This window comes from Cricetulus griseus, chromosome 5 (assembly GCF_003668045.3).
Source record: "Cricetulus griseus strain 17A/GY chromosome 5, alternate assembly CriGri-PICRH-1.0, whole genome shotgun sequence".
Classification (NCBI taxonomy): Eukaryota; Metazoa; Chordata; class Mammalia; order Rodentia; family Cricetidae; genus Cricetulus; species Cricetulus griseus.
Genome location: NC_048598.1, coordinates 192,278,494 through 192,303,993, shown reverse-complemented (window position 1 = coordinate 192,303,993; position 25,500 = coordinate 192,278,494). Strand labels below are relative to the sequence as shown.

The 25,500-nt window shown below is 39.8% G+C and overlaps 1 protein-coding gene across 2 annotated transcripts in view; it reads left to right on the top strand.

Moving 5' to 3' along the window:
• Window positions 1-25,500, top strand: part of Sp4 (Sp4 transcription factor) — a 66,717-nt gene that overhangs the window by 18,779 nt on the left and 22,438 nt on the right. For both annotated transcript variants that reach the window (XM_027416422.2, XM_027416421.2), the window contains exon 4: window positions 22,174-22,402. In XM_027416422.2, coding sequence (XP_027272223.1) covers window positions 22,174-22,402 — 229 coding nt within the window. The remainder of the gene's footprint in view (window positions 1-22,173; window positions 22,403-25,500) is intronic.

Here is a 25,500-nt window from a genome sequence, read left to right as displayed (position 1 = left end):
TCTCCTAGAGGTAAGTAAAGCAAGTAGAGTTACTGTGGCCCTACAACTGCTCACACAAACGGAGCGTAGCCCTGTATTCTAGCTGTCTCAACAGGAAACTGCATCTTGAAATATTGGATTACATGAAAGTCAGCAGATGTGTGAATAGAATGGCTCCCGGTGAGACTACTTTTCAAAAGTGAAATAGTGATAAAACAGAGAAATTTTAGTTTAAAACATTTTAGTTATAATTTTTACTTATTTTTAATCAACAGATAAAATAGATTGTGTTAGTCATGTACAACATGAAGTTTTGAAGTATTTGTATATTGTGGTATAGTTAAATATAGTTAATTAGAAAATACATTATTACCTCATAGGAGAATGCTTAATTCCCACTGTAAAAGCTGTTTTAAATACTATATTTGCTTGGACTTCATTTTGTAGGTTAATCCAAATTTATAGAACCACATTTTAAAACTATGTAATTAACAAGATTACTGAGAAATAAAAGCTATTTTGTAACTATGTATCAAATGTTATGTGAGGTATAGCATGATACTGTTATGGAAACTTAAAGAAAAAAAAGAACTTTTAGTATCCCCCTTATGCATACTCCTAGTAAAGGATTTGTGTTTTACTAGTCATTGAGCATCTCATGTGTTTTCATTAGGTTATTCACACCTGTTTCAGTAAGATCACTGAGCAATTAATCTTTGGTGATCTGGAATGACTAACTTTATTTCTACATAGTTTGTAGATTTAGGTTAAGCTGAAGGGATGTTGTGGTGTTGGTGAAAACAGCAATGACAACACCTAAACTTCATCACCTATTCTGCCAGTGGCTGTCTGACATGTGGGGGATGTCTACTGTACTCCTTGAATCTCCATATAAACAACTGTAAAATGAAGGTTATGTCTGTTTAGCTGACAGTTTTTTTTTTGAGGAGTTAGTGAGTAGTATATGTGAAAAATGTTTTTTGTAAATGCCATGGTACTAAATAGATGTCTTGTTACTATTATGCTTGTCTTTCCTCTTCTGAATAAATGTATGTATTGTTAGTATTTTTCCGTCTTATTTTCTGCTATATGGTGACTCATATCCATAACAGAGTGATAACATATTATGAGCATATATGAAAATACATATTTTTGTTACTTACTTTAAGTAGGTGTATTAAGCATGTCTCTGTGTTGGCTGGTGCTTTGCCGTCTGGGGCCTTGCTGACCCTGGAATGGAGGATGCCTCTCTCCTATAGTTAGCCAGTGTGTAGAGGTGGTAGTTACCCTGCCAGTGTGATTTCCAGTACAAATGAATCTGTACCCTGATCACTTTTTTTCCCTTTATGAATATAAACATGTGTGGATATGTGGAGGCTGGAGCTTCAACCTCTGAAGTTTGTTCTCATGAGCCTTCCAACTTTAAAAAGGTTCATTTATCTTTATTTTATACATTTGAGTGTTTTTGCTTATGTGTACACATGTGTACAGTGTGTTGCTTATGTGTATGCATATATCCAGTATGTATTTCTGCTGCCTGCAAAGTCCAAAAGAGGATATTGGGATTTTCTGAAACTGGAGTTACAGTTGTGTCATGAGCTTCTGTGTGGCACTGGGAACTGAACCCAGGTCCTCTGCAAGAACCCCAGTATATTTCACTTTGTTTCATTTTGTGTGTATCTGTGTCATGGATGTCTGCATAAGTGCAGGTGTGTGTAGATGCCAGAGGAGGATGGTGGGTGTCCTGCTTGAATCACTGCCTTATTCGCTTGAGACAGGTCCTCACTAAAGCTGTGCTTGTGCTGGTAGCCAGCAAACCCCAGGGTTCCTAACCCCTCCCCATAACATACACACACTACTGGGGTTACAGGTACTCCTGGCCACACCTGTGTTTGCATCGATGCTAGGATCCAATTCTCATATTTACATAGCAAGGGCTTTTACCCACTGAGCTATCTGGGACCTTACTGACCCTGGTAGGATTGCTCCTCTGATAATTAGCCAGACATTTGGGGCTCACTGATTCAGATAGTCTGGGAAACCAGGAAACCCTAGAATTTCCTCAGTCTGTCTCCTCAATGCTGAGACTGCAAGCAGGTGCTGCTATGCCCAGCATTTATTTATTTATTTTTATTTATTTTTTATTTTTTATTAGTTCAAATTAGGAACAAGCTTGTTTCACATGTCAATCCCTTCTCTCTCTCCCTCCCCTGCCCCCACCCCATCCACCCTCCATTCCCCAGGCAGGGTAGGGCCCTCAATGGGGGTTACCCAGAGCCCACCACATCATCCTAGGCCGGGCCTAGGCCCTCCCCCATGTGTCCAGACCGAGAGTGCCTCCCTTCACATGGGATGGGCTCTCAAAGTCCCTTCTTACACCAGGGAAAAATACTAATCCACTACCAGGGGCCCCTAGAGTGCAGAGGCCTCCTCATTGACATCCATGTTCAGGGATCTGGATCAGTCCTGTACTGGCCTCCCAGACAGCATCTGGGGTCCATGTGCTCCCCTTTGTTCAGGCCAGCTGTTTCTGTGGGTATCACCAGCCTGGTACCGACCCCTTCCATCTTTATTCCTCTTCGATCTTCATTCCTCCTTTTCTGCAACTAAGTTCCAGAGTTCAGTATGTGTCTGTGGATGTCTGCCTCTGCTTCCATCAGCCACTGGATGAGGGCTCTAGGATGGCATAAAAAGTAGTCATCAATCTCATTTTTAGGGGAAGGGCTTTAGGTTATCCTCTCTACCATTGCTTGGATTGTCAGTTTGTGTCATCCTTGTAGGTCTCTGGAAATCTCCCTAGTGCCAGATCTCTCCTGGGACCTATAATGGCTCCCTCTAATATGGTATCTCTCATCCTGCTCTCCTCTATTCTTCCCCCAATTCAATATTTCTGCTCCTCTATTTCCTCCTCTCCTCTCCTCTTCTCCTCTTCTCCTCCTCTCATTCTGGCAGTTCCCTCTCCCCTACCCTCATGCTCCCAATTAGCTCAGGAGGTCCTGCCCCTTCCTATTCCTGGTGCCATGCATTTTTCTCTTAGAGTCCTCCTTGTTTCCTAGTTTCTTTGGTGAAGAGGATTGTAGGCTGGTAATTCTTTGCTCTATGTCTAAAATTCATATATGAGTGAGTACATACCATGTTTGACCTTATGTGACTGGGTTACCTCACTCAGGATGGTTTCTTCTAGTTCCATCCATTTGCCTGCAAATTTCAAGATTTCATTGCTTTTTTTTCTGTTGAGTAGTACTCCATTGTATAAATGTACCACATTTTCTCTATCCATTCTTCAGTGAGGGGCATCTAGGTTGCTTCCAGGTTTTGACTATTATAAACGATGCTGCTATGAACATGGTTGAACATATGTCCTTGTTGTATGAACGTGCATTATTTTGGTATTTGCCCAAGAGAGGAATTGCTGGATCTTGAGGTAGACTGATTCCCATTTTTCTGAGCAACAGCCATACTGATTTCCAAAGTGGTTTTACAAGTTTGCACTCCCACCAGCAATGGAGGAGTGTTCCTTTTTCTCCACATCCTGTCCAGCATAGATTGTCTTTGGTGTTTTTGATTTTAGCCACTCTGACAGGTGTGAGATGGTATCTCAGAGTTGTTTTGAGTTGCATTTCTCTGATGGCCAAGGATTTTGAGCACTTTCTTAAGTGTCTTTCAGCCATTTTAGATTCCTCTGTTGAGAAGTCTGCATTTAGTCCTGCACCAGAAGCTTCTCAGTTTCAGGAGGTCCCATTTATTAATTGCAGATCTCAATGTCTGTGCTACTGATGTAATGTTCAGGAAGCAGTCTCCTGTGCCAATTTGTTCAAGGGTATCTCACACTTTCTCTTCTAGAAGATTCCTTGTGGCTGGATTTATGTTGAGATCTTTGATCCATTTGCACTTAAGTTTTGTGCATGGTGACAGATATGGATCTGTCTACAATCTTCTGCATGTCCGAATCCAGTTGTGCCAGCACCATTTGTTGAAGAGGCTATCTTTCATCCATTGTATAGATTTAGCATCTTTGTCAAAAATAAGGTGTTCATGGGTGTGTGGGTTAGTATCAGGGTTTTCAATTCAATTCCATTGGTCTATCTGTTTATTTTTGTGCCAGTACCAAGCTGTTTTCAGAACCATGGCTCTATAATATAATAGAGCTTGAAGTCAGGGGGGATGGTGATGCCTCCAGAAGATCCTTTATTGTTCAGAGTTGTTTTGGCTATCCTGGGTTTTTTGTTTTTCCATATAAAGTTGAGTATTGTTCTTTCAAGGTCTGTGAAGAACTGTGCTGGCATTTTGTTGGGGATTGCATTGAATCTGTAGATTGCTTTTGTCAAGATTGCCATTTTTACTATGCTGATTCTACCTATCCAAGACCATGGAAATCTTTCCATTTTCTGGTATCTTCTTTAATTTCTTTCTTTAAAGACTCAAAGAGTTCTTACTGTACAGATCTTTCACTTTTTTGGTTAGTGTTACCCCAAGATATTTTATGTTGCTTGTGGATATTGTGAAGGGTGATGTTTCTCTGATTTCTTTTTCATTGGGTTTATCATCTGTATATAGTAGAGCTACTGATTTTTTTGAGTTAATTTTGTATCCTACTACTTTGCTGAAGGTGTTTATCAGCTGTAGGATTTCCCTGGTAGAGTTTTTTTGGTCACTTATGTAGACTATCATATCACCTTTAAATAGTGAGAGTTTGACTTCTTCCTTTCCAATTTGTATCCCTTTGATCTCCTTTTCTTGTCTTATTGCTCTAGCTAGAACTTCAAATACAATATTGAAGAGATATGGAGAGAGTGGACAGCCTTGTCTTGTTTCTGATTTTAGAGGAAACGCTTTGAGTTTCTCTCCATTTAGTTTGATGTTGGCTGTTGGTTTGGTGAATATTGCTTTTATCATGTTTAGATATGTTCCTGTTATTCCTGTTCTCTCCAAGATCTTTATCATGAATAGATGTTGGATTTTGTCAAAAGCTTTTTCAGCATCTAGTGAGATGATCATGTGGTTTTTCTTTTTTCAGTTTGGTTATATGGTGGATTACATTGATGGATTTTCGTACGTTGAACCATCCTTGCATCCCTAGGATGTAGCCTAATTGACCATAGTGGATGATTTTTCTGATGTGTTCTTGGATTCAATTCGCCAGTATTTTTGCATCCATGTTCATGAGGGATATTGGTGTGTAGTTCTCTTTTTTCGTTGTATCTTTGTGTGGCTTGGGTATAAAAGTGATTGTAGCCTCGTAAAAAAGAATTTGGCAGTGTCCCTTCTGCTTCTATTGTGTGGAACAAATTGAGGAGTACTGGTATTAGCTCTTGCTTGAATTTCTGGTAGAATTCTGCAGTGAAGCCACCTGGCCCTGGGCTTTTTTTGGTTGGGAGGCTTTTGATGACTGCTTCTATTTCATTAGGGGTTATAGGTTGATTTAAACTGCTTATCTGTTCTTGGTTTAATTTTGGTAAGTGATATCTATCCAGGAAATTGTCCATTTCCTTTAGATTTTCGAATTTTGTAGAGTACAGGTTTTCAAAGTATTACCTGATGATTCTCTGGATTTCCTCAGTGTCCGTTGTTATATCCCCCTTTTCGTTTCTGATTTTGTTAATTAGCATGCTTTCCCTCTGCTTTTTGGTTAGTTTGGGTAGAGGTTTGTCTATCTTGTTGATCTTCTCAGAGAACCAACTCTTTGTTTCATTGATTCTTTGTAATGTTTTCCTAGTTTCTACTTTATCGATTTCAGCCCTCAGTTTGATTATTTCCTGCCGTCTACTCCTCCGTGGTGAGTTTACTTCTTTTTGCTCTAAAGCTTTCAGTTGTTCTGTCAATTCTCTAGTGTGGCTTTTCTTCAGTTTCTTCATGTGGGCACTTAGTGCTATGAACTTTCCTCTTAGCACTGCTTTCAGAGTGTCCCATAAGTTTGGGTATGTTGTGTCTACATTCTCATTAAATTCTAGGAAGTCTTTAATTTCACTTTTTATTTCTTCCTCAATTCAGGAATGGTACAATTGGGTATTATTCAATTTCCACGAGTTTGTAGGTTTTCTGCAATTTGTATTGCTGTTTAATTCTAGCTTTAAAGCATGGTGATCTGATAAGATACAAGGGGTTATTTCATTTCTTTTCTATCTGTGGAGGTTTGCTTTGTTGCCAAGTATGTGGTCAAGTTTAGAGAAGGTGCCATGTGGCGCTGAGAAGAAGGTATATTCTTTTGTGTTTGAATGGAATGTTCTATAGATATCTGTTAAACCCAGTTGGGCTGTAACTTCTGTTAGATCCTTTGTTTCTTTGTTAAGTTTCTGTCTGGTGGTCCTGTCTAGTTGTGAAAGTGGGGTGTTGAAGTCTCCTACTATAAGTGTGTATGGTTTTATGTGTGGTTTGAGCTTTAGTAATGTTTCTTTTACAAATGCGGGTGCCTTTGTATTTGGGGCATAGATGTTCAGGATTGAGACTTCATCTTGATGGACTTTTCCTGTGATGAGTATGAAATGTCCCTTTTCATCTCTTTTGATTGATTTTAGTTTGAAGTCTAATTTGTTAGGTATTAGGATTGCTACACCAGCTAGTTTCTTGGGCCCATTTGATTGGAAAATCTTTTCCCAACCCTTTAATCTGAGGTAACACCTGTCTTTGAAGTTGAGGTGTGTTTCTTGTATACAGCAAAAGGATGGATTCTGTCATCGTATCCATTCTGTTAGCCTGTATCTTTTTATGGGCAGGTTAAGACCATTGACATTTAGGGATATTAATGTCCATTGATTGTTTGTTCTTGTTTGTTTTGGGTTTATTGTTGGTGGTGTCATTGTGTGTGTATTTCACCCTCCTGTTTCTTTTCCTGTTTGGTAAAATTGGATTATCTATTGCCTATGTTTTTGTGAGTGTAGTTATCTTCGTTGGGTTGGAGTTTTCCTTCCAGAACTTTCTGTAGTGCTGGATTTGTGGATATGTATTGTTTAAGTCTGGTTTTGCCATGGAATATCTTGTTTTCTCCATCTATAGTGATTGAAAATTTTGCTGGGTACAGTAATCTGGGTTTGCATCCATGTTCCCTTAGTGTTTGTAGGACATCTATCCAGGACCTTTTGGCTTTCTAAGTTTCCATTGAGAAGTTGGTTGTGATTCTGTAGGTCTGCCTTTATAGGTTACTTGGCCTTTTTCCTTTGCTGCTCTTAATATTTTCTCTTTATTCTGTAGGTTTGTTGCTTTGATTATTATGTGTCGAGGGGACTTCTTTTTGTGGTCCAGTCTGTTTTGTGTTCTGTAAGCTTCTTGTACTTTCATAGGCATATCCTTCTGTAGGTTGGGAAGTTTTCTTCTATGATTTTGTTGAATATGTTTTCTTTACTTTTCAGCTGTATTTCTTCACCTTCTTCTATACCTATTATTCTTAGGTTCGGCCTTTTCACGGTGTCCCATGTTTCCTGGATATTTTGTGTTAGGGTTTTGTTGGACTTGACATTTTCCTTGGTCGATGACTGCACATCCTCTAGCAAGTCTTCAACAACTGAGATTCTCTCTTCCATCTCTTGAATTCTATTGGTTATACTCACATCTTTAGTTCCTGATCATTTATCCAGCCTTTCTATTTCCAGCATCCCCTCATTCTGTGTTTTCTTTATTGTTTCTATTTCAGCTTTCATGCCTTGAACTGTTTCGAGTGCTTCCTTCACTTGTTTGGTTGTTTTTTCTTGGCTTTCTTTAGATTTTTTTTTTTTAAGAGATTTGTTTACTTCTTGAATTTTTGATTTGTCTTTTCCTCCATTTCGTATATTTTTTGCTTGTTTTTTCTTCTATTTCTTTATGGGATTTTCTTGTTTCCTCTTTAAATGTCTCTATCATCTTCCTAAGATAATTTTTGAGGTCCATCTCTTCTTCACTCTCTGTGTTGGGCTTTTCAGATCTTGCTGGTGTGGAGTCCCTAGATTCTGGTGGTGTCATATTTGTTTTCCTGTTGTTGAGTGTGTTCTTACTCTGTCTTCTTCCCATCCCTTCTTCCAGTGAGTGCAGATGGGGTCTCTCCCTCTCTCTGGTGGCATCAGGTGGAGGGCTCAGCCTCTGGTGGCAGCTGGATGGCAGAGGGTGGTGGGTGGACAAGGGTGGCGTGTGTCTGTACTCAGGGTGGGCCTTTGGTCTGGGCAGGCAAAAGTGAGCAGGTGTTGATGGGGGAGGTTGGGGGCACAGAGCAGTGCCCAGACTCAGCTGAGGCTCGGGCGCCTGATGCAGGACAGAGGGCCTAGTGTAGTCAGGCTATACCCAGCATTTTTATATATATGGGTACTCGGGCTGGGACTCAGGTTCTCATGCCACACAGCAAATGCTCTACCAACTGAGCAGGCTTTGTAATGATGCTCTCTAATTCAGGACAGCCACTCCAATCCAGATGACTGGTAACAGCAGCCATGTCCTAGAGTCCTCTAAATTAGTTAATCAAGCAGATTCTAATCATGTCTACCCTGTCCTACATATTCCTTCCTGCAGACACCATGCTAAATGTTCCTTCCCACAGTTCTTCCCCTTCTATTTCCTGTTATTCCCCCATTGCTTCCCCATGTCCTTCCCCCCAAATCTGTGGCATGGTTTGGATCCCCCTCCTGTAAACTGTAAGTAACAAGCTCTTCAGTGGCTATTTTCTGCTAATAACATTATTTCAAATCATGAGAATATTGTTTTTTAAAAAGCTTTAGCCAGGCGTTGGTGGCACCTTTAATCCCAGCACTCGGGAGGCAGAGGCAGGTGGATCTCTGTGAGTTCGAGGCCAGCCTGGTCTCCAGAGCGAGTGCCAGGATAGGCTCCAAAGCTACACAGAGAAACCCTGTCTCGAAAAACAAACAAACAAACAAACAAATAAATAAATAGCTTCAAACATTTTACCACTAAGAAATAGTATTAAGTAGAGTTAAGACTTTTTTCTTTTCTTTTCTTTTTTCTTTTTTTTTTTTTTTGAAGGCATCTGAATTGAATTAGATTGCCAGGGAGGGGAGAGGGGAGAGAGAATGGAGGAGAGAGAGAGAGAGAGAGAGAGAGAGAGAGAGAGAGAGAGAGAGATTGTGCAGGTGAATGTGTGCACCCATGCAGCCATGACATTCTGCCAAAGTGCATGAGGCCAACCAACCACAGACATCATGGCTGCAGGAGGGTATGGAGGGTAAAGTCTTGTACCTCGTGGCAGATAAACACAGAGAGTGGGAATTGGGAACTGGGATTACTTTCATTGTTTCCCCATCTCCCAACAATTTCCAGAATCCACAATAGTACCACCAGCAGGAGAAAAAGTGTTAAGTAAATGAACTTGTAGGGGACATCTCTGACTTAATCTCATAGTCATTGGCAAAGTCAAGATAATGCAGCTTTAAGTCCTTCAGACTTAAGGTTATACTCAAGTGTTAGAAGCTTTTTGTTAAGAAAAAAATTAATTACAGGCAAATTTTACCAGCTTCTCTCCTCCTTAAAGAAATAAGTTCTTAAAACTAATTGTGTCTTCTCCTGTGTCTGGGGGTAGTGATTAGGTTAGCAAAGAATTGATCCAGTATATAGAATAGTTTCTCCATCAAGAAAAACTAAACTTACATTTTAATATGCTTATTTCAACTTTGTTTCATACACTCGATTTAGTGGCAGAACCCAGTATGTTCCTAAGCTGTAATACCCTGCTTTTAAAATGTTTTTTATTGTCTTGTGTAGTACGTAGATTTGCAGAATAGAACTTTGTAACAACCTTTAAGTCAGTACTTATAAACATTGTTGCTCATTTTCACTCTGTAAAATTTGTGTGTGTGTTTGAGAGAGGGAGAGACAGACAGAGGGGGACTGAGGGAGAGAGGGAGGGAGGGAGAGAGGGAAAGGGAGAGGGAGAGGGAGAGAGAGAGAGAGAGAGAGAGAGAGAGAGAGAGAGAGAGAGAGAGAGAGAGAGAGAGAGAGAGAGAGAGAACGCAGCATAGCATGGTCTGCACATGGAGGCCAGAGGACAATTTGGCAGAGTCATTGCTTACCTTCTGCTTTGTTGAGGCAGCATCTCTGGTTGTTCGGCTACTGCAGTGCATGCGCCAGGTTAGCTGACCTGGGATGCTGGCTTCCAGGAAATTTACCTCCAGTGTTGCCTTAGGCATGCTGGGTTTACAGTTGCACATCACCACATCTTGCTTGTTACATGGGTTCTGGGGGCTGAACTTGGGTCATCAGGTTTACTCAGGTAGCTGTTTTATACCTCCACAGCCCCATTTGCGTTTCTTGATAAATCCTGTCAAATAATCATATTGCGAACAGGGATAATAGGAGGAAAAGTTGTTGATAGGGGAGGCCAATGAATTATAATGAAAAATTAAGCTTCTTCGAGATAACTCTACTGGTAAAGTACTTGTCAGGCAAACATGAGAACTAAGTTCAGATCTCTGTCACCCATGTACAAAGTTGTTGGGGCACAGTTATTCCTCTGTAACCAGCACTAGGGAATGAGGACAGCCAAGCCCTGAGTGCTGGCTGTCCAGACAGTCTTGCTGGTCAGTCAACAAGCTCCAGGTTCAGTGAGAGATCCTGTCTCAAAAGTTTAAGGTGGAGAGTGGTTGGGAAGACCTGACATGGACCTTCATACTGTACACACATGTACACAATGTATTCAAGAACGAACACATTTAATACATGCCCTCAAATGACTAGGGAATGCTGTGTAATTGGTTGTTTTGTCCTTTGCATTTTCTGGGTGGGAGCACCCATAACATTAAAAGATAAATGAAAGAGCAGGAGTGGGGTTTTATGCAAGAGCAGGGGAGAAAAAGCTTTATGTATTTTGTATTGCTGGATCTTTATGTAAATAGGGATCCCACGGTTGGTTTTCCACATTTCAAGAAATAAATGAAGATAATGAAGTCTCAGAAATGGTTTCCATGTTGACACTTAAGATTGCTCATATCCTCGAAAAACTGAAAAATTATAATTATGTTGAAAGGTAGGATTAGGTAAAACTGATGTGTTCTTCATTTAATGTTTAAATGGGTTATAACTTAGTGAGAAAGGGTGTTAAATCTTTGCCAATGAAAATTTTGCTTGTGCCGTATCTTGGCGTGTTCTAATAGAATTTCATATTGCCTTCTCAGGTACGTGACATTTCCTTAATGAGAAAAGCTGTCTCCCTCCCTCCCTCCTTCCCTTTCTTTCTCCATCCCTTTCTCCCCTCCCCCACTTAAAGTGGTTTTTAACAAAACATTAAGTAAACAATTTAGAAAAATTTGAAAATTTAGCACTGGTCTAATGACCTGGGAAAACTATAGCTGGAGCCAGACTGATATCACCCCATTGGTCTCTTTTTCTTTAATTGCAATGAATAAAGTGTTTAGTGAGGGTTTGTTGTTACTGTTTTCATTTTACTAACACAACCTTGAGTCATGGAACAGTGACATGAGATAATCTGGGTATGTTTGTTTATTTAGGGGAAACTCAGTTTATTTATTTTATTTGTCTACTCCACTTGTCTGTCTCCAGCACTCACACCTGGTCTCTGTAATGCCAGAGACACTTACTGAGGCTAAAGCTCAGTGGGTAATATGCTGTCGTGTGTAGAAGACCTCAGTTCCAGAACATGATGGCATGGCAGTGATGGGGACATAGGACAGGAGGGTTACTGGGGCTTGATAGCCACATGTCTGCTTTGTATTAATATAGGTTTTGTAACTGCTAATAAAAGTTACATTAAAAGTAATTACATTTTTCTTGTGTCAATGTTATACTTTCTTTTTCTGCTCAAACAGTATTTGGTCACTTGGACTGCCATACAAGATGGTTTTAAAAATCCTTTATTTAAAACTATAAAAATTTTTATATAATGTCAATCTGTTAACATCCTCTGAAAGAACTTAATAGCTTCAGGTTCCTCTATCTCTTTAATTTTAGATACATGTAACATTCAGTGCAATGTAAATACAGTGTTGGTGAAATAATAAGAAATTTGTATGCATTGAGTCAGATATAATACCAGTTCCTCCCTCCTCCTCTTCCCTGACTCCCTCCCCGGCTTCCCCCTTCTCTTGCTATTTCCCCTTTCATATCGTGTGTATTGCCTTCTCCCTTCCCTAGTCTTTCCTCCTATCCCATTGCATGGCCCTCTTTCTAGTTTTCTGACTTCTGTCTATACCTAATCCCACCTCAGCATATATTTAACCTTTAGAAACCAGGGTCTACATGGAGAGAACATGTGGTTTATTAAGACTTCCAGTCTTATAATGATCGTTTTCCAGTTCCCATTATTTCCATGTAAATATGATAATTTCATTTCTCTTTATGACTAAAAATATTTCCAGTACGTGCATGCAGTATATTTTCATTATCCGCTCATCTTTTGGCAAATCAAGCTGCAATAAACATGAATGTACAGATATCTCTGTAGTATGACATAGACTCTTTGGGTATATACACAGCTGTGATATAGCTGAATTGTATGGTAAACCTGCTTTTGGTTTTTGGAGAAGTCATCATGATGATTTTCATAATGGTTATAAATCCAGTCCCGACTATTCTCACCAGCACTTGACTCTTGTCTCCTTGATGATAACCATTCAACTGGGGTGAGATGGATCAATGAGTAGTTTTAATCTGTATTTCTCCAATGGCTAAGGTTTGAGCACTTGTACTTCCTTTGAGAACTATATGGTTTCTTTTTCAAAGGTTTATTATTTATTATGTGTACAGTGTTCTGTCTGCATGTGTGCCTGCAGGTTAGAAGAGGGCACCAGATCTCATTACAGATGGTTGTGAGCCATCATGTGGTTGCTGGAATTGAACCCAGGTCCTCTGCAAGAGCAGTCAGTGCTCTTAACCTCTGAGCCCACTATATAGTTTCTTAAATGAACTATAATGCCAATATCTCAGATCCATGGTTTGAGGGTTTATTGTGATAAATATTTTAAATACTTTAGAATTTGAGTTGAAGAGGAAATTTAGCTATGCACTGGATGGATTAAGCTTGATTATAGTTAGTTTCACAGTAAAGTTCATTCCTTTCATTGAACATCTCTTCATACTATTTAAATTAGTCTGATCCGCCATGTTCTCAAATGGTTCTTTTGTCCAAGTTTTTTACTGTAAAAGATTTTTAACATTCACACTGTGAACTCATCAGGGAAACCAGTAAAGCTTTTCCTTTGCCTATGTTTTTACCTTTCCATCATAAGCCAAATGTTATCTGTATCCAAGAGGAGGGAAAAAAAGAAAACCTAGATAATCTGATAGTTTTCCTCAAAAATGCTCATACTCTTCCAATCCTGATTGGAAGTGAAAGGAAAATGACTACAGCTAAGCTCCCTGCAGTTGAAGATAGGTCTGAATTGCATATGGAGTGTGCAGTGTGGTGTTTGTGACAGAGAAAATTTGTGACTACTTCACTTACACTTGAGAGTAGAAAGCAAACGGTTTCCTGGTTATTCAGCTTGCTGTTTAGAGATGCATCTTAAAATAGCCATCTCCGTGGGGCTAGATTATGCTCCATGACAAGTAACGGTGTTGGACTAGCTTCTCTTGGCCCTAAACTGTGCATCTATTTTAAGAGATGACCCTAAGAACTGACAGAGCATACTGTACCCTCTTAACACAGAGTGCCAGTTCTGTATTTCCAGGGCTGGAAAGATCACCTGTAAACATCTATGGAATTAAGGACTGTTGTAGGAATTCTTAATACCTATGTATAGAAGTTGCCTGCTTCCCTTGGTGTGACATAATTTCATTAAAAATAAATATTTTGTGTGTGTGTGTGTGTGTGTGTGTGTGTGTGTGTGTGTGTGTGTGTGTGTGTAGAAATATGCTAGATACCCAGAAATCATATTTTTTCATATATTTTGAGCATAGAACAAAAAAAATCCCAAGGGTTATTAGATGATTAGTGTAATAAAATTGATTGCCTCTGCTTATATTATCTGTGATTATACCAGATTGCTATTCTCTTCTTGTTTTATTCCTTTAATAACCAGTGTCCTGATTGCTGTCCTTTGCTGCTTACTGCCTCTCAAACACATATGCTCTGTGGTTATTTCTTATATTCTCATTAACAAAACACATAGTTAAGATTTCAGTCCTTTTGTTTTTATTAAGGTCCTACTATATAACCATGCTGAACTCAGGACTCTGCTGTCTCTGCCTCCTGCATGCTGGGGTCATAGGCATGTCCATCCTGTCTAATTAAGGTTAAATTAGGAGACAGTCAAGTTATACATCTTTGCGTTCTAGAAAGCTTATGTTCTGGTATGTAGGAATAATCTGTGATATCACATACTAAAAGGGAAATGAATGATGGATGAATGCTAGTGATTCTAGATTAAGAGTAGGGTGAAGCCACTGAGATCCAGGGCAGAAATAAAGATTGTATGAAGCTTGAACTGATGCTCTAAATAAAAGGAGTCCCTAACCAGCATGAGTCAAGAAGGAAGGGATTATAAGTGGAAGAGACAGCTGTACAAAGGACAAGAAAGTGGGTGTGTGTGCTGGCAGGAAGGTTAGAAAATGAAGCTGACAGTGTGGATAGAAATCTGGATTTATCATGACAATGTCAAAATAAGGGTGGATGATAAATTACAGAAGAGACGTGTAAATGTGTGTAGTTTCTGAGGGATAAGAGAAGGTAAATTGATTTGGAATGTGTGTTTATCTCTAGCACACATGGTAGAAACCAGTATCTGGGCCATAGACTTAGCCTAGATATCAATAAAAATAAATCTAAACTTGTAGCCAATAGCATGTTAAGAATAATTCGTAAAAGCTCATGACATTTTGATGTGGCAAGATAAAGGCTCTCTGTCTCTGTTTCTCTCTCTCTCTCTCTCTCTCTCTCTCTCTCTCTCTCTCACACACACACACACACACACACACACATGCATGCACACGCACGCACGCACGCACGCACGCACGCACACGTATAAAAATCTCAAGAAATGGCATTCAGCAAAAAAGAAAGAAAGAAAGAAAGAAAGGAAAAAGATAAGAAAGCTAGAACAGGCTTGAACTCTGCTGCTTGTAAAGCCTCAGGAGTAGTACAACATCTCCCTGGATCAGAGATTGGCTGTGAGAAAAACCAACATTGGTAGAGGTGGATTGAAGTGGTGGTAGAGTGTGACAGTGACAGGGGGCACAGTTTTAAGACGGAAGTGCTGAAGGATGGAGAACCTGAATGAGGGCCATTCTCGGTCTCTGAGGACAGAAGGAAAAGCTTAAGCCATGACAAATGGGAACTTCTGTGGCCAAAATAAAGAACAGAATGGCATACCCACTGCTCTTAGCTAGTATTGAGCATTAAGAGGATACGTAGGACAGACAGTAAGGAGTATCATTCATTGCATTTTGTGTATGACTGTACTGTTTAGTGTAGTATCCCTAGATGAATGTGGTTTCTTGTAGACCAGGCTGGTCTCCAACTCACAGAGATCTGCCTACTTCTGCCTCCTGAGTGCTGGGATTAAAGGCCTGCACCACCACCACCTGGCCTTGAATGTGGCTTCTTAAGGTAAAAGAAAAACTCATTCAGTGGCTGACTCACACTACACTTCTAGTGCTAGTAGCCACCTGTGTTTAGATGCTATGTTGGACAGCACTGGTGCAGTACATATTCATTTATTTTTATTCACTTATTTATTTTTTTATACATGCCGGGTCCTTCTTGGCTTGGGTCCTGGAACCCTGAGTAGGGATGTCTAGGGAATGAAGAAAGGACAGATACACAGACACATGTACAGAAAAGCTGGTGTCCGGTGAAGTGCCACCACCTGTCACTGCACCCCAGAGTCTCAGCATGTTTATCAAATATGGCACAGGGAGAGGAGTTGGCTAGTCTCTCAGGAGGTCTCTAAAGGCTAGCAAAGCAGACTCAGGCTGTAAACACTGGAGGAAGAAGTTAAAGGTGTTAGTTTTTAGATACACTGATCAGTCTTCAGTAGCTCATACTTGGACCTCCTGCAGGAAGTACTTGGAGCCCAGAGGAAAGCTTCACCATTAGGAGCCTCCTCACTCATAAGGGGATGGCTTCATCAGAGTCAGTGGGTCTGAGTCCTTGGAGTCTTTGCTGTGGTCCTTCCCATGTCAACAGTAATGATAATGCATTCACTCATGACTTTGCTTGCTCAGGGTTTCCTCTGCTCTCTACATATGTGTATGTATTTTGTGGTGTGTGTTTATGTGTGTGCATGTGTGCACATTTGTATAAGCCAGAGGACAACCTCAGATGTCCACCTCTTTTGAGACAGGGTCTCATTGGCCTACAGCCCACCCATAGGTGAGACGGCTCTCCTGTCTCTACCCCACTAGCACTGGGATTGCCAGTGTGCTTTGCCATACCTGGTACCTTTTACCTGGGTTCTAGGGATTGAACTCTGGTCTTCCCTTACTGTTTGACCCATCCTGGGAGCCCCATGGCACATTTTTACTACCACAGAAACTTCGGCAGGACAATTCCACTCCATAAAACTTAAGAGTGTTCAGCCACACCTTCAGCTATGGAAACAGGGTGATTGAGAGTTTGTAAGTGTGGGATACACTTCAGAAAAGTTTCAAAACACAGAAGTGATGATGCCTTGGGGCTGACACAGAAAGGCTTTGGGTGATTATGTTTATTCATTTAGTAAATATTTATTGAGCTTGTTAGGTGTTGTGGTAGCTACAGAAACTAATGTGAAAGAGAGCTTTATAGAATACGTATGTTCAGTGAGGTCTATGGGGGGTGGGTTTGTTGAAATCCTAAGTTATAAAGATACAGTGTGATAATGCATTTAAATGCAAGAACCTTTCTGTGAGAATGTAAGAGTGATAAACAATCATTGAGGGAGTTTGTGAAGACACTTCCCTGAAGGAAGAGATACAGAATAGCTCAGGAGAGATGGCTAGAAATTAGCCATATTGACAAAGAAAGGACATTCATGGTCAATGGATGGATTCATAGAATAGCATGATGTCATTAGTGAATAAATATAGTCTTGTATGCTCGTTACATGATCTTAACAAGGATTAGGCCTTTAAAATTCTTCCCTTAACAGGAGGAGTTTAGGATGTCTCTTGAAAAGTAACCTTCAGTGGAACGTTTGTGGAGTATTTGTCTTCATATTTACATATTAGATGGCTCAGTATGGGCAGCAGATGACAGGAAGTTGAACCTGCTTGAAGAGGTTGAAATAAGTAGGAATAATTAGAAGGAAAAAATATGAGTGTATCTTTGTTTTGACTGGACCTGTATGTGTGTATGTGTACCCAGGCATGCATTTTGTAGGTGTTTGTATGTGTGTAGACACCTGTGCACATTCATGTCAAAGCCAGAGGTGTTTCGTATTTTCCTCACTCGCTCTTTACCTTGTTTTTTCAGACACTATTTTACTGAACCCAAAGCTCAGTTGGATCTCCTCCTACCATACCTCCCACAAGCTAGGGTTTATGCATACACAGCTACAGCCATGCCTGGCTTTTTACATGGGTGCTTTCCTTCCTAATTTAGGGATATTCCAAGGAAGAATGTCTTTAGACATCTGATTTGATAGGCAGGTAATAGGCACATAGATCTTTTATGTCTCCAATCCTCAAATAATATCCCTAATAATTCTCAAGGAACAAATGTAGCCATCTTGAAAAGAATGCATAGCTCTGGATTCAGGCTAATCTAGGTTCATATCTGTGTTTTACTACTCAGGGTAGTAAATTTGTGCCAATTTGGGAAATCTGTATAGCCTCCCTGTGTTTTAGAAGAGGGCATTCAATGGTTAAATATAAAATGTTGAATTCATTCCAGTAATTTAGTCAACTCCTTAAGCACAAATGACATTATATTGCAGCTCTCCTCAGGATTGGATAGGGGAGGGTGACATATGTTAACAATGGTCTCCCTTCCTGTTAGTCTTCCAACACTAATAGGAATTATAGTGGTTTGTTGACCTGAAATTGGCAATTAAAGCCAGGCTGGCCTTAAACCCATGATCCTCCTGGTCAGCTTCACTACTGCTGGGATTACAGGCATGTACCACCATGCCAGTCTCTTGGAGGAGTTTTTTAATACTTAGCTCTTTACTCTTTTAAACTGTAGACCCTAGCAGCATGCTACATTGGAGTTAGGCTTTTAAATACACTCTTATCATTGCTCTCTATTGTAAATCACTTTGTGTCTAGCTTAGATATTATGTGTACATTGTTTTATTGTGCATATTGCAAGTGCTTTGTTATCATTACAAGTAAGTGTTTTAGGTCAGATTTTATTTTTATTTTGCTAGAAGTGTTAAACATAAACAGGCACTTAGATGTTTTTTGAATGAATAAATCTCACTAGTACACTGAATTCTTATGTTCATCAGCTCTCCATTATTATAAAAATACCTGAAATAATGAAATTACAAACAGAAAAGTCACAGTTCTCGAGCTTTTACCCTTTGCCTTTAGGAGTAGGGAGGGTGTAGCACACCTGCACTAGACATATTACAGCAAAGCCACTCACCCCGGAGCTGGGACAAAGACAGAGAAGAAGAAGTGAAGCCAAGATTCATAATCTCCTTCCCGGGACACTCTCCTGCCTAATTAAAAGCTCCAGCTATGTCTGTCATTAGTGAATGGTTTGCTTCTGCTACATTCTTTTGCCATTACATTCCGAATAATTCCAGGCCCAGAAACAACATGGACTGCAGCCTCTGTATCTGTGAGCCAAAATAAAGCCTTCCACTCTGAAGTTATGATTAGTTTTGATCCTTGCAACATCCCTATTGCATGTCTAGTTCATGTCTAGGTATTTTACCACCGTGACAAGAGTCATAGAAACCTCAGATGCTGTTTTGTTTTTATTCCTCCTGTACCACAGCGTCTCTCCAGCCCTTTATGCATGTCTAAGCTGCCAGAGCCAGTTCTCAACAGTGTAATACTGTCTTTAAAAGGCTTTAATCCAGTAGCTTCTAGATGATACAGGAAATCACACAATGTAGCATATATAAATTTTCATTTGTTCACTTTGGGCCATGATTGATTGTAGAGTTATAATTGAGAGCATAAATACTGAATTGGTGTGACTAATGTAAGACTGAGGTATTGGGGTAGGAGAATGTGTCAAAGCCCTCAAGAAAATGGAGCAAGATCCACTATAGGAAATAGGAGCTCACTGAATGTAGCAATGAGAGTAGAATTCAAGAGGAAAGCCCAGAGAAGAAGTTGTCAGGTCAGCAGGTATGCACTGTGGGGGAAATATTGACTCCATGGTGGTGCATGGAGTTGGTGGTTCCATCGACTTCTCGGGGGAACTAGACATGCAGTAGGGATGTTGCAGGGATCAAAACTGATGGAAGCTGATAGGAATTTGCCTGCCCTCGTGTCCCATAGGTTGGAGAATGTGGACAAATAGGAGATATTTTGAAGAGGTATTCTCAAGGGGGACGATGGACCAACATAAGCAATTTGTATGGTAAGATAAAGATGTTCTCTGGAGTTGGCTTTTCACATCTGCTTTGTGAACTTGGGTGTAATAAGTCCATCAGAATGTTAGTGTGTAAAATGTGGTAAAGTTTCTTAGCTCACAGTAGGTATTAAACGATAGCTTCTTTTGTGGGAGATGGGAAGGTAGAGGGGGCGCAGGAAGGACTTCCAGATTTCCTGTTTGGACAGTTAAAAGAGCTAGAATAACTTGTCTGGTTTTTAGACAGATTGCCTCTGAGGAATTTGGGAATGTCTCCTGACAAGAGTGAGAAAGTGACACTCATGGGAGATAGCTGAGTGGAAGGGACAGAATTGGGAAGCCTTAGCTTATACATGACAGTCATGCAGAAGAGATCACCCTTACAAGTAGGTCATCTAAGAAGCCAGAACCCTTCAGAGCAGCATGGGATCTGTAGACGAGAGAAGAAGCCTAGCAAGGACCGTGGAGTGGAGTGTTGAGATGGAGGGAGATCAGTAAAGTACAGGAGAACTTGAGAAGAGTGACCCGGGGATTAGAGTACAGCTAAGTTGAAGAATATCTTTATGAATAAATGAATTGAAGTAAATTGGTGTTACCAGGAGCAGACATACCTTACTGTCATGAAGTGTTTGAAGACCATCTGTCTATCTAAAATGTATTTCTGTATGATCTTGAAAACATACCTAGCATGCCTAGCACAACTTTTTTTGTTATAGGTGACTAACTACCAACCTGCACTTCTTAATTATCCTAAATGGCTTATAATAGCTTCCAAGGACCAGAATTTTGCATGACATTTTTAAGTGAACTGCATAGGTACAATGCTTTAAACAAGAGAAGAAACACATACAGCGTAACAAAAATAACCTTAAATTTGTATCAGTATGTGAAAATTCATACCAGTGTAAAATATTTGAGACTAGTAGTTGCTCTTTAGTCTAAAAGTAGATTCAGTAATCTACCCTTTTATTCTATCAGTCCCATATCTCCCTTTTTTCCTTTCAGAGAGATCCTTGAATCTAACCTCCCTTGCTTAGTTTTCTTCCTTACTGTGACCAGTAACAATTTGCAACCAACCCCCCCTAAATGATGACAAACATCCATAAACCACTGAACAACCAAAAACCACCCATCCACTTCTTGGGAATATGGGTGTCATATTCTTCAAATTACTTTCTGTTGTCTGGGGGTGACTTCCTGTTGTCTGGAAAAATTGGGCCAATGATCAAGCCCTCGGATAACTGGCTCTATCATTTGTCGTGTAGTATCTGTATAATGGGAAGGTTCAGGGCTTATTTAAAGTTCTGGCTGGAGTAGTGTGTGAGTCCAGACTATCTCAGGTAGCAGTTTTGAAGTTGTTCTAGATGCAGAATTTTGAGGAGACCACCACAGAGGCATTCTGAGAGGCTGGATCACCTGGGCTACTTGTCTTCATTGTTGTCTGGTCCTTTTGTTCTGAAAACACACAAACTTTTAAAGGTCATACATATATTTGCATTAACACAAGTGTGGAATATGCTGAGTGCACAAGTCAGCCAAAGATGATTTTGTTGTTGTGGTTGTTCTGTGTTTGAGCAGGGAGCTGCTGTGTCCATGATACAGTGGGCATTTTTACCTCACACCTGGGCTGCTCAGAGACAGCTTTATCAGGCCCTATGTGTATATTCAAACCTCTACGTTGGATGCCATGTGTCTTCCTCAGTCCCACCAGCCAGCTCCCAAATAATAACACAGAGACTTCTTGTTAATTGTGAAAGCTCAGCCTTAGCTTAGGCTTGACGCACTAGCTCTTATAACTTCAATTAACCCATTCATTTTCACCTACATTCTTTCATGTGGCTCATTACCTCATCTCTTTGTACTGCCTATGTCTGCCTGGCAACTGTGCCTTCTTTCCAGAGTCCTCTCTGTCCCTGGAAATCCTGCCTATGCCTCTTGCTTGGTCATTCAGCTATTTCTTTTTTTTCTTTTTATTACACCAATCACAGCAAATACATCTTCACACAGTATACAAATATCCCACAACACTGTCATTTTACATAGTTTCTAAGAAAGCAAAGTTAGTATATACTTGAGACATAGTCTAAGGAGTAAAAGCAAAAGCATAAGAAAAGACTAAAGTTAAAAAAAATCTGTTTGTTGTAGTGACTGTCTATATGTCATTGTTGATTTTGCATTTAAACCACTTAGGATGGACATGGTGGTGGTAACCCAAGCCTTTAGAAGGCTGAGGCAGGACTGTAAGTTTGAAGCCAGCTGAGTTATGTCGTGATCTCCAGGCCAGCCTATGCTTTGTAGCAATGCCGCGTTTCAAAATAGTAAAGGAAGAAGACATTTAATTCTGTGATGTACTCAAATACTAAAAAGTAAAACAAAAATTGTCATCAGTAAGGAGGTGTTTTCTTGGTTGGAAATGAGAAATGCCCATAGTACTTAATCCTTTCAGTAGTTTTTTTTTTTTTTTTTTTAATTATTCCTGTATTTTCTTGGCATATGAGGTAATATTGTTGACTATAAGTAATAATAATGGTTTGTATTTATATAGCATTTTCCACCAGTTGTCTCATGAGTCCTCACAGTATTTCAGTCAAGTGGTTATGTTTGTATATAATCCCAGAAGCTGGAAAAAGACAAACCGAGTGGCTAAGATAAATACCGTATGTTTTGGAAGGGTTAGCTTGGTATAAATCATTAACCTCTTTGTTTTTTATTCATTGCTAAGAAACCAACGTTTTAGAACTTTAAAATGTCCACATGGATTTCTTTCTTTAGGAATAGGAAGCATGCTAACAGTCTCTTTTTCTGTCTTTTTCTTTTAGGTCAGCAGCAAGGACAGGATGGAGTGAAAGTCCAGCAAGCCACTATAGCTCCTGTAACAGTGGCAGTTGGAGGGATTGCTAATGCAACGATAGGTGCTGTTAGTCCTGACCAACTCACACAAGTGCATTTGCAGCAAGGCCAGCAGACCTCTGATGCAGAGGTGCAACCTGGCAAGAGGCTTCGAAGAGTCGCCTGCTCGTGTCCTAATTGTAGGGAAGGAGAAGGAAGGTAACTGCTGTTCTCAGCCTGGCTCTCTGGAATTGTTAAGCAGTCATTGGCCACTCGTAATCACTGGAGCCTCCTGAGCATTCTCTCTCAGAAGCTGGAATGCAATGTTAAGTTGGGTTGTTTGAGGAGCAGTCCTCTGCTTTGTGGTTTATAATTTCTTAATCAATGAATTTCTGTTTTCACTTATTAGGCAAAAACTTTGAACACCTTCATTGATTTCAAGCTAACTCCTGTGCCATGCCATTTACCTGTTTCCCGTATACAGTGCAGTAGTTTTGAATATATCACAGTTATACAACTGTCACCACAGTGTTTTAAACCACCGTTGTCATCTTCAAAAAAAGTTCTGTCCCCTAAACCCCTCAGCTCTACTAAACCAATTTCTGTATTTATGGATTTTATAATACTGGATATTTCATACAAATGGAATCTTACAGTGTCTGAATGTTTGTCATGGCCAATCAGTGCTTAATTTCTTCTGTGGACAAATAATACCCCATTGTGTGGAATATTTAGCATATACCCTTGATACACAGCTGAACTCTTTCCCTATTAATCATTATGGCCACTGTATCCACATATATAAAACTGTGTGTGTGTGCAGACATTTAGTTTTTATTTCTCTGTCTGTCTGTCTCTGCCTCTCTGTCTCTGCCTCTCTCTCTGTCTCTCTCTGTCTCTCTGTCTCTCTGTCTCTCTGTCTCTCTGTCTCTCTCTCTCTCTCTCTCTCTCTCTCTCTCTCGTGTGTGTGTGTGTGTGTGTGTGTGTGTGTGTTTATGGAAATAGAGTTGCCAGGCCGTGTGCTGATTGTGTAATCATTTAAGGAACTGCCCTACTATTTCCTAAAGTGGCTGCACCATTCTCTATTCCCACCAGCTCTGTGTGAAGAAGGTTCCAGTTTCCCCTTAGAATTGCTAGACCTTGTCATTATCTGATTTTTTTTGTTTTGCTTTGTTTTTTTTTTTTTCAAGTCAGCTTAATAGTCAATCAGAAAGGGCTACCATACACTGTGTGGTTTTGATTGAAATTTTCTCAGTGATTAGTGATGTTGATAATCTTTTCATGTGGTTTTTGATCGTTTGTGTATCTTTGGAGAAATGTGTATATATATATACAACCAAACATGGAAAAAGGATATATATTCTAGATATAAAAATCTCACCAGGACATGATTTGGAGATATTGTTTCCTAGTTAGTGTGTGGAATGACCATATACTGTCAAGATCGTGACTTTCAAAGCACAGAATCTTTTGACATATAATTTGTTTGTCATTATGAAGAATCCATTGCCAAATCTAATGAATGTTCATAGTTTTGTTTTTTGAGTTTTACAGATTTTACTCTGAGATTTAGATAGGATAATTCTTGGTTCCTTTTTCTAATGTGGTATGAAGGATGTGAGGTGGTACTCTGATGGGAATTGATTTGTTTCGTTAGTATTTTTATTTTTTAGAGTGTAAGCTTAGCATTTTTTAAATTTATTCCTGTTAAATATTCCTGATGTTATTATAAATGAGGCCATTTTTTATTTCTCATTGCAAGCATACAGGATCACATTGGCTTTTGTGTACTGATCTTACATTGTGGAGTGTTGATAATTTCTTCTTGGGGCCTTCTTAATGGTTGCTTAAGAGTTCTATATCTACTGTGCTGAAGAGATGGCTCTGGCTGCTGGCAGCTTTTCCAGAGGACTCAGGTTTGAGTCCCATCACCCACATGGTGGCTTACACCTGTCTGTAACTCCATTCCCAGGGGATCTGACACCCTCTTCTGGTCTAAGTAGTCATTTGCCACATGTGGTACACAGACGCATGTGCAGGGAAAGCACACATAAAAAAAAAAAATTGAAGATTTCTGCAAACTAGAAATACACATTGGAAAAAAAATGACTGCAACTGGTTGGCTGCATGTAGAAGAATGAACATACATCCCTATTCATCACGCTACACAAAACTCAACTCCAAGTGGATCAGGGACCTCAATATAAGACTTGATATCTTAAATCTGACAGAAAAGAAAGTAGGGAATAGGCTTTAACTCACTGGCACAGGAAAGGATTTTTTGATCAGAACACAGATAAAGACCACTGACTAATAAATGGGGCCTCTGGGCTGGAGAGACATGGAAGCTCACAACTGTCTGTAATTCTAGTTCCAGAGAATCCAACACCCTCTTCTGGACTTCACGGGCATCAGTCATGCAGGAGATACACAGGCACATACGGAAGCAGAATACACAAATAAAATGGCTTGAAAAATAAGCAGGGCCTCATGAAACCGAAAAGCTTCTGTGTGGCAAAGGACACCATCATTCAACAATTTACCAACTACATATTCAGTAGAGGGTTGGTATCTAGAATATATAAATATTTTAAAAAACCCTGAACATCAAGAAAATAATCCAGTTAAAAAGTGGGGTACAGAACTAAGCAGAGAGTTATCAAAGGATGAAGCACAAATGGCTGAGAAACACTTTTAAAGATGTTCAACATCTTTAGCTACCAGGGAAATTAAAACCACTTTGAGATTTCATCTTATCTTAGAATGACCAAGATCAATAAAACAAATGACAGCACATACTGATGGGGATGCAGGAGGGAAAGAGGTTGTTGCTGGTGGAAGTAAAAATCTGCATAGTTATTACGGAAAACAATGTGGAGATTCCTCTGGAAGCTTGGAATTGATCTACTTGAAGATCCAGCTATATGGCTCCTGGGCATTTATATCCCCAAAAGACTACACTCTCCTACAGAAACACTTGCTCGTCTGTTTATTGCTGCTCTATTCGTAATAGACAGAAGTTGGAAACAGCCCAGATGTCCATCAGCTGATGAACGGATAAGGAAAATGTGGTATATTTACACAGTGGAATATTGTTGAGCTGTTGAGAAAAATGAAATTTGCGGATAAATGGATAGAGCTTGAAAAAATATCATGCTGAGTAAGATAATCCAGGTCCCAAAAGACAAATAGCGTATGTCCTTTCTTACATGTGGCTGTTAGCTTTAAGCTTCCTATATATGTGCCACAATCCCAATAACCACAGAAGCTAAGTACCTAGTAACGGACCAGAGGAGAAGAGATAATTTCCCTTCTAA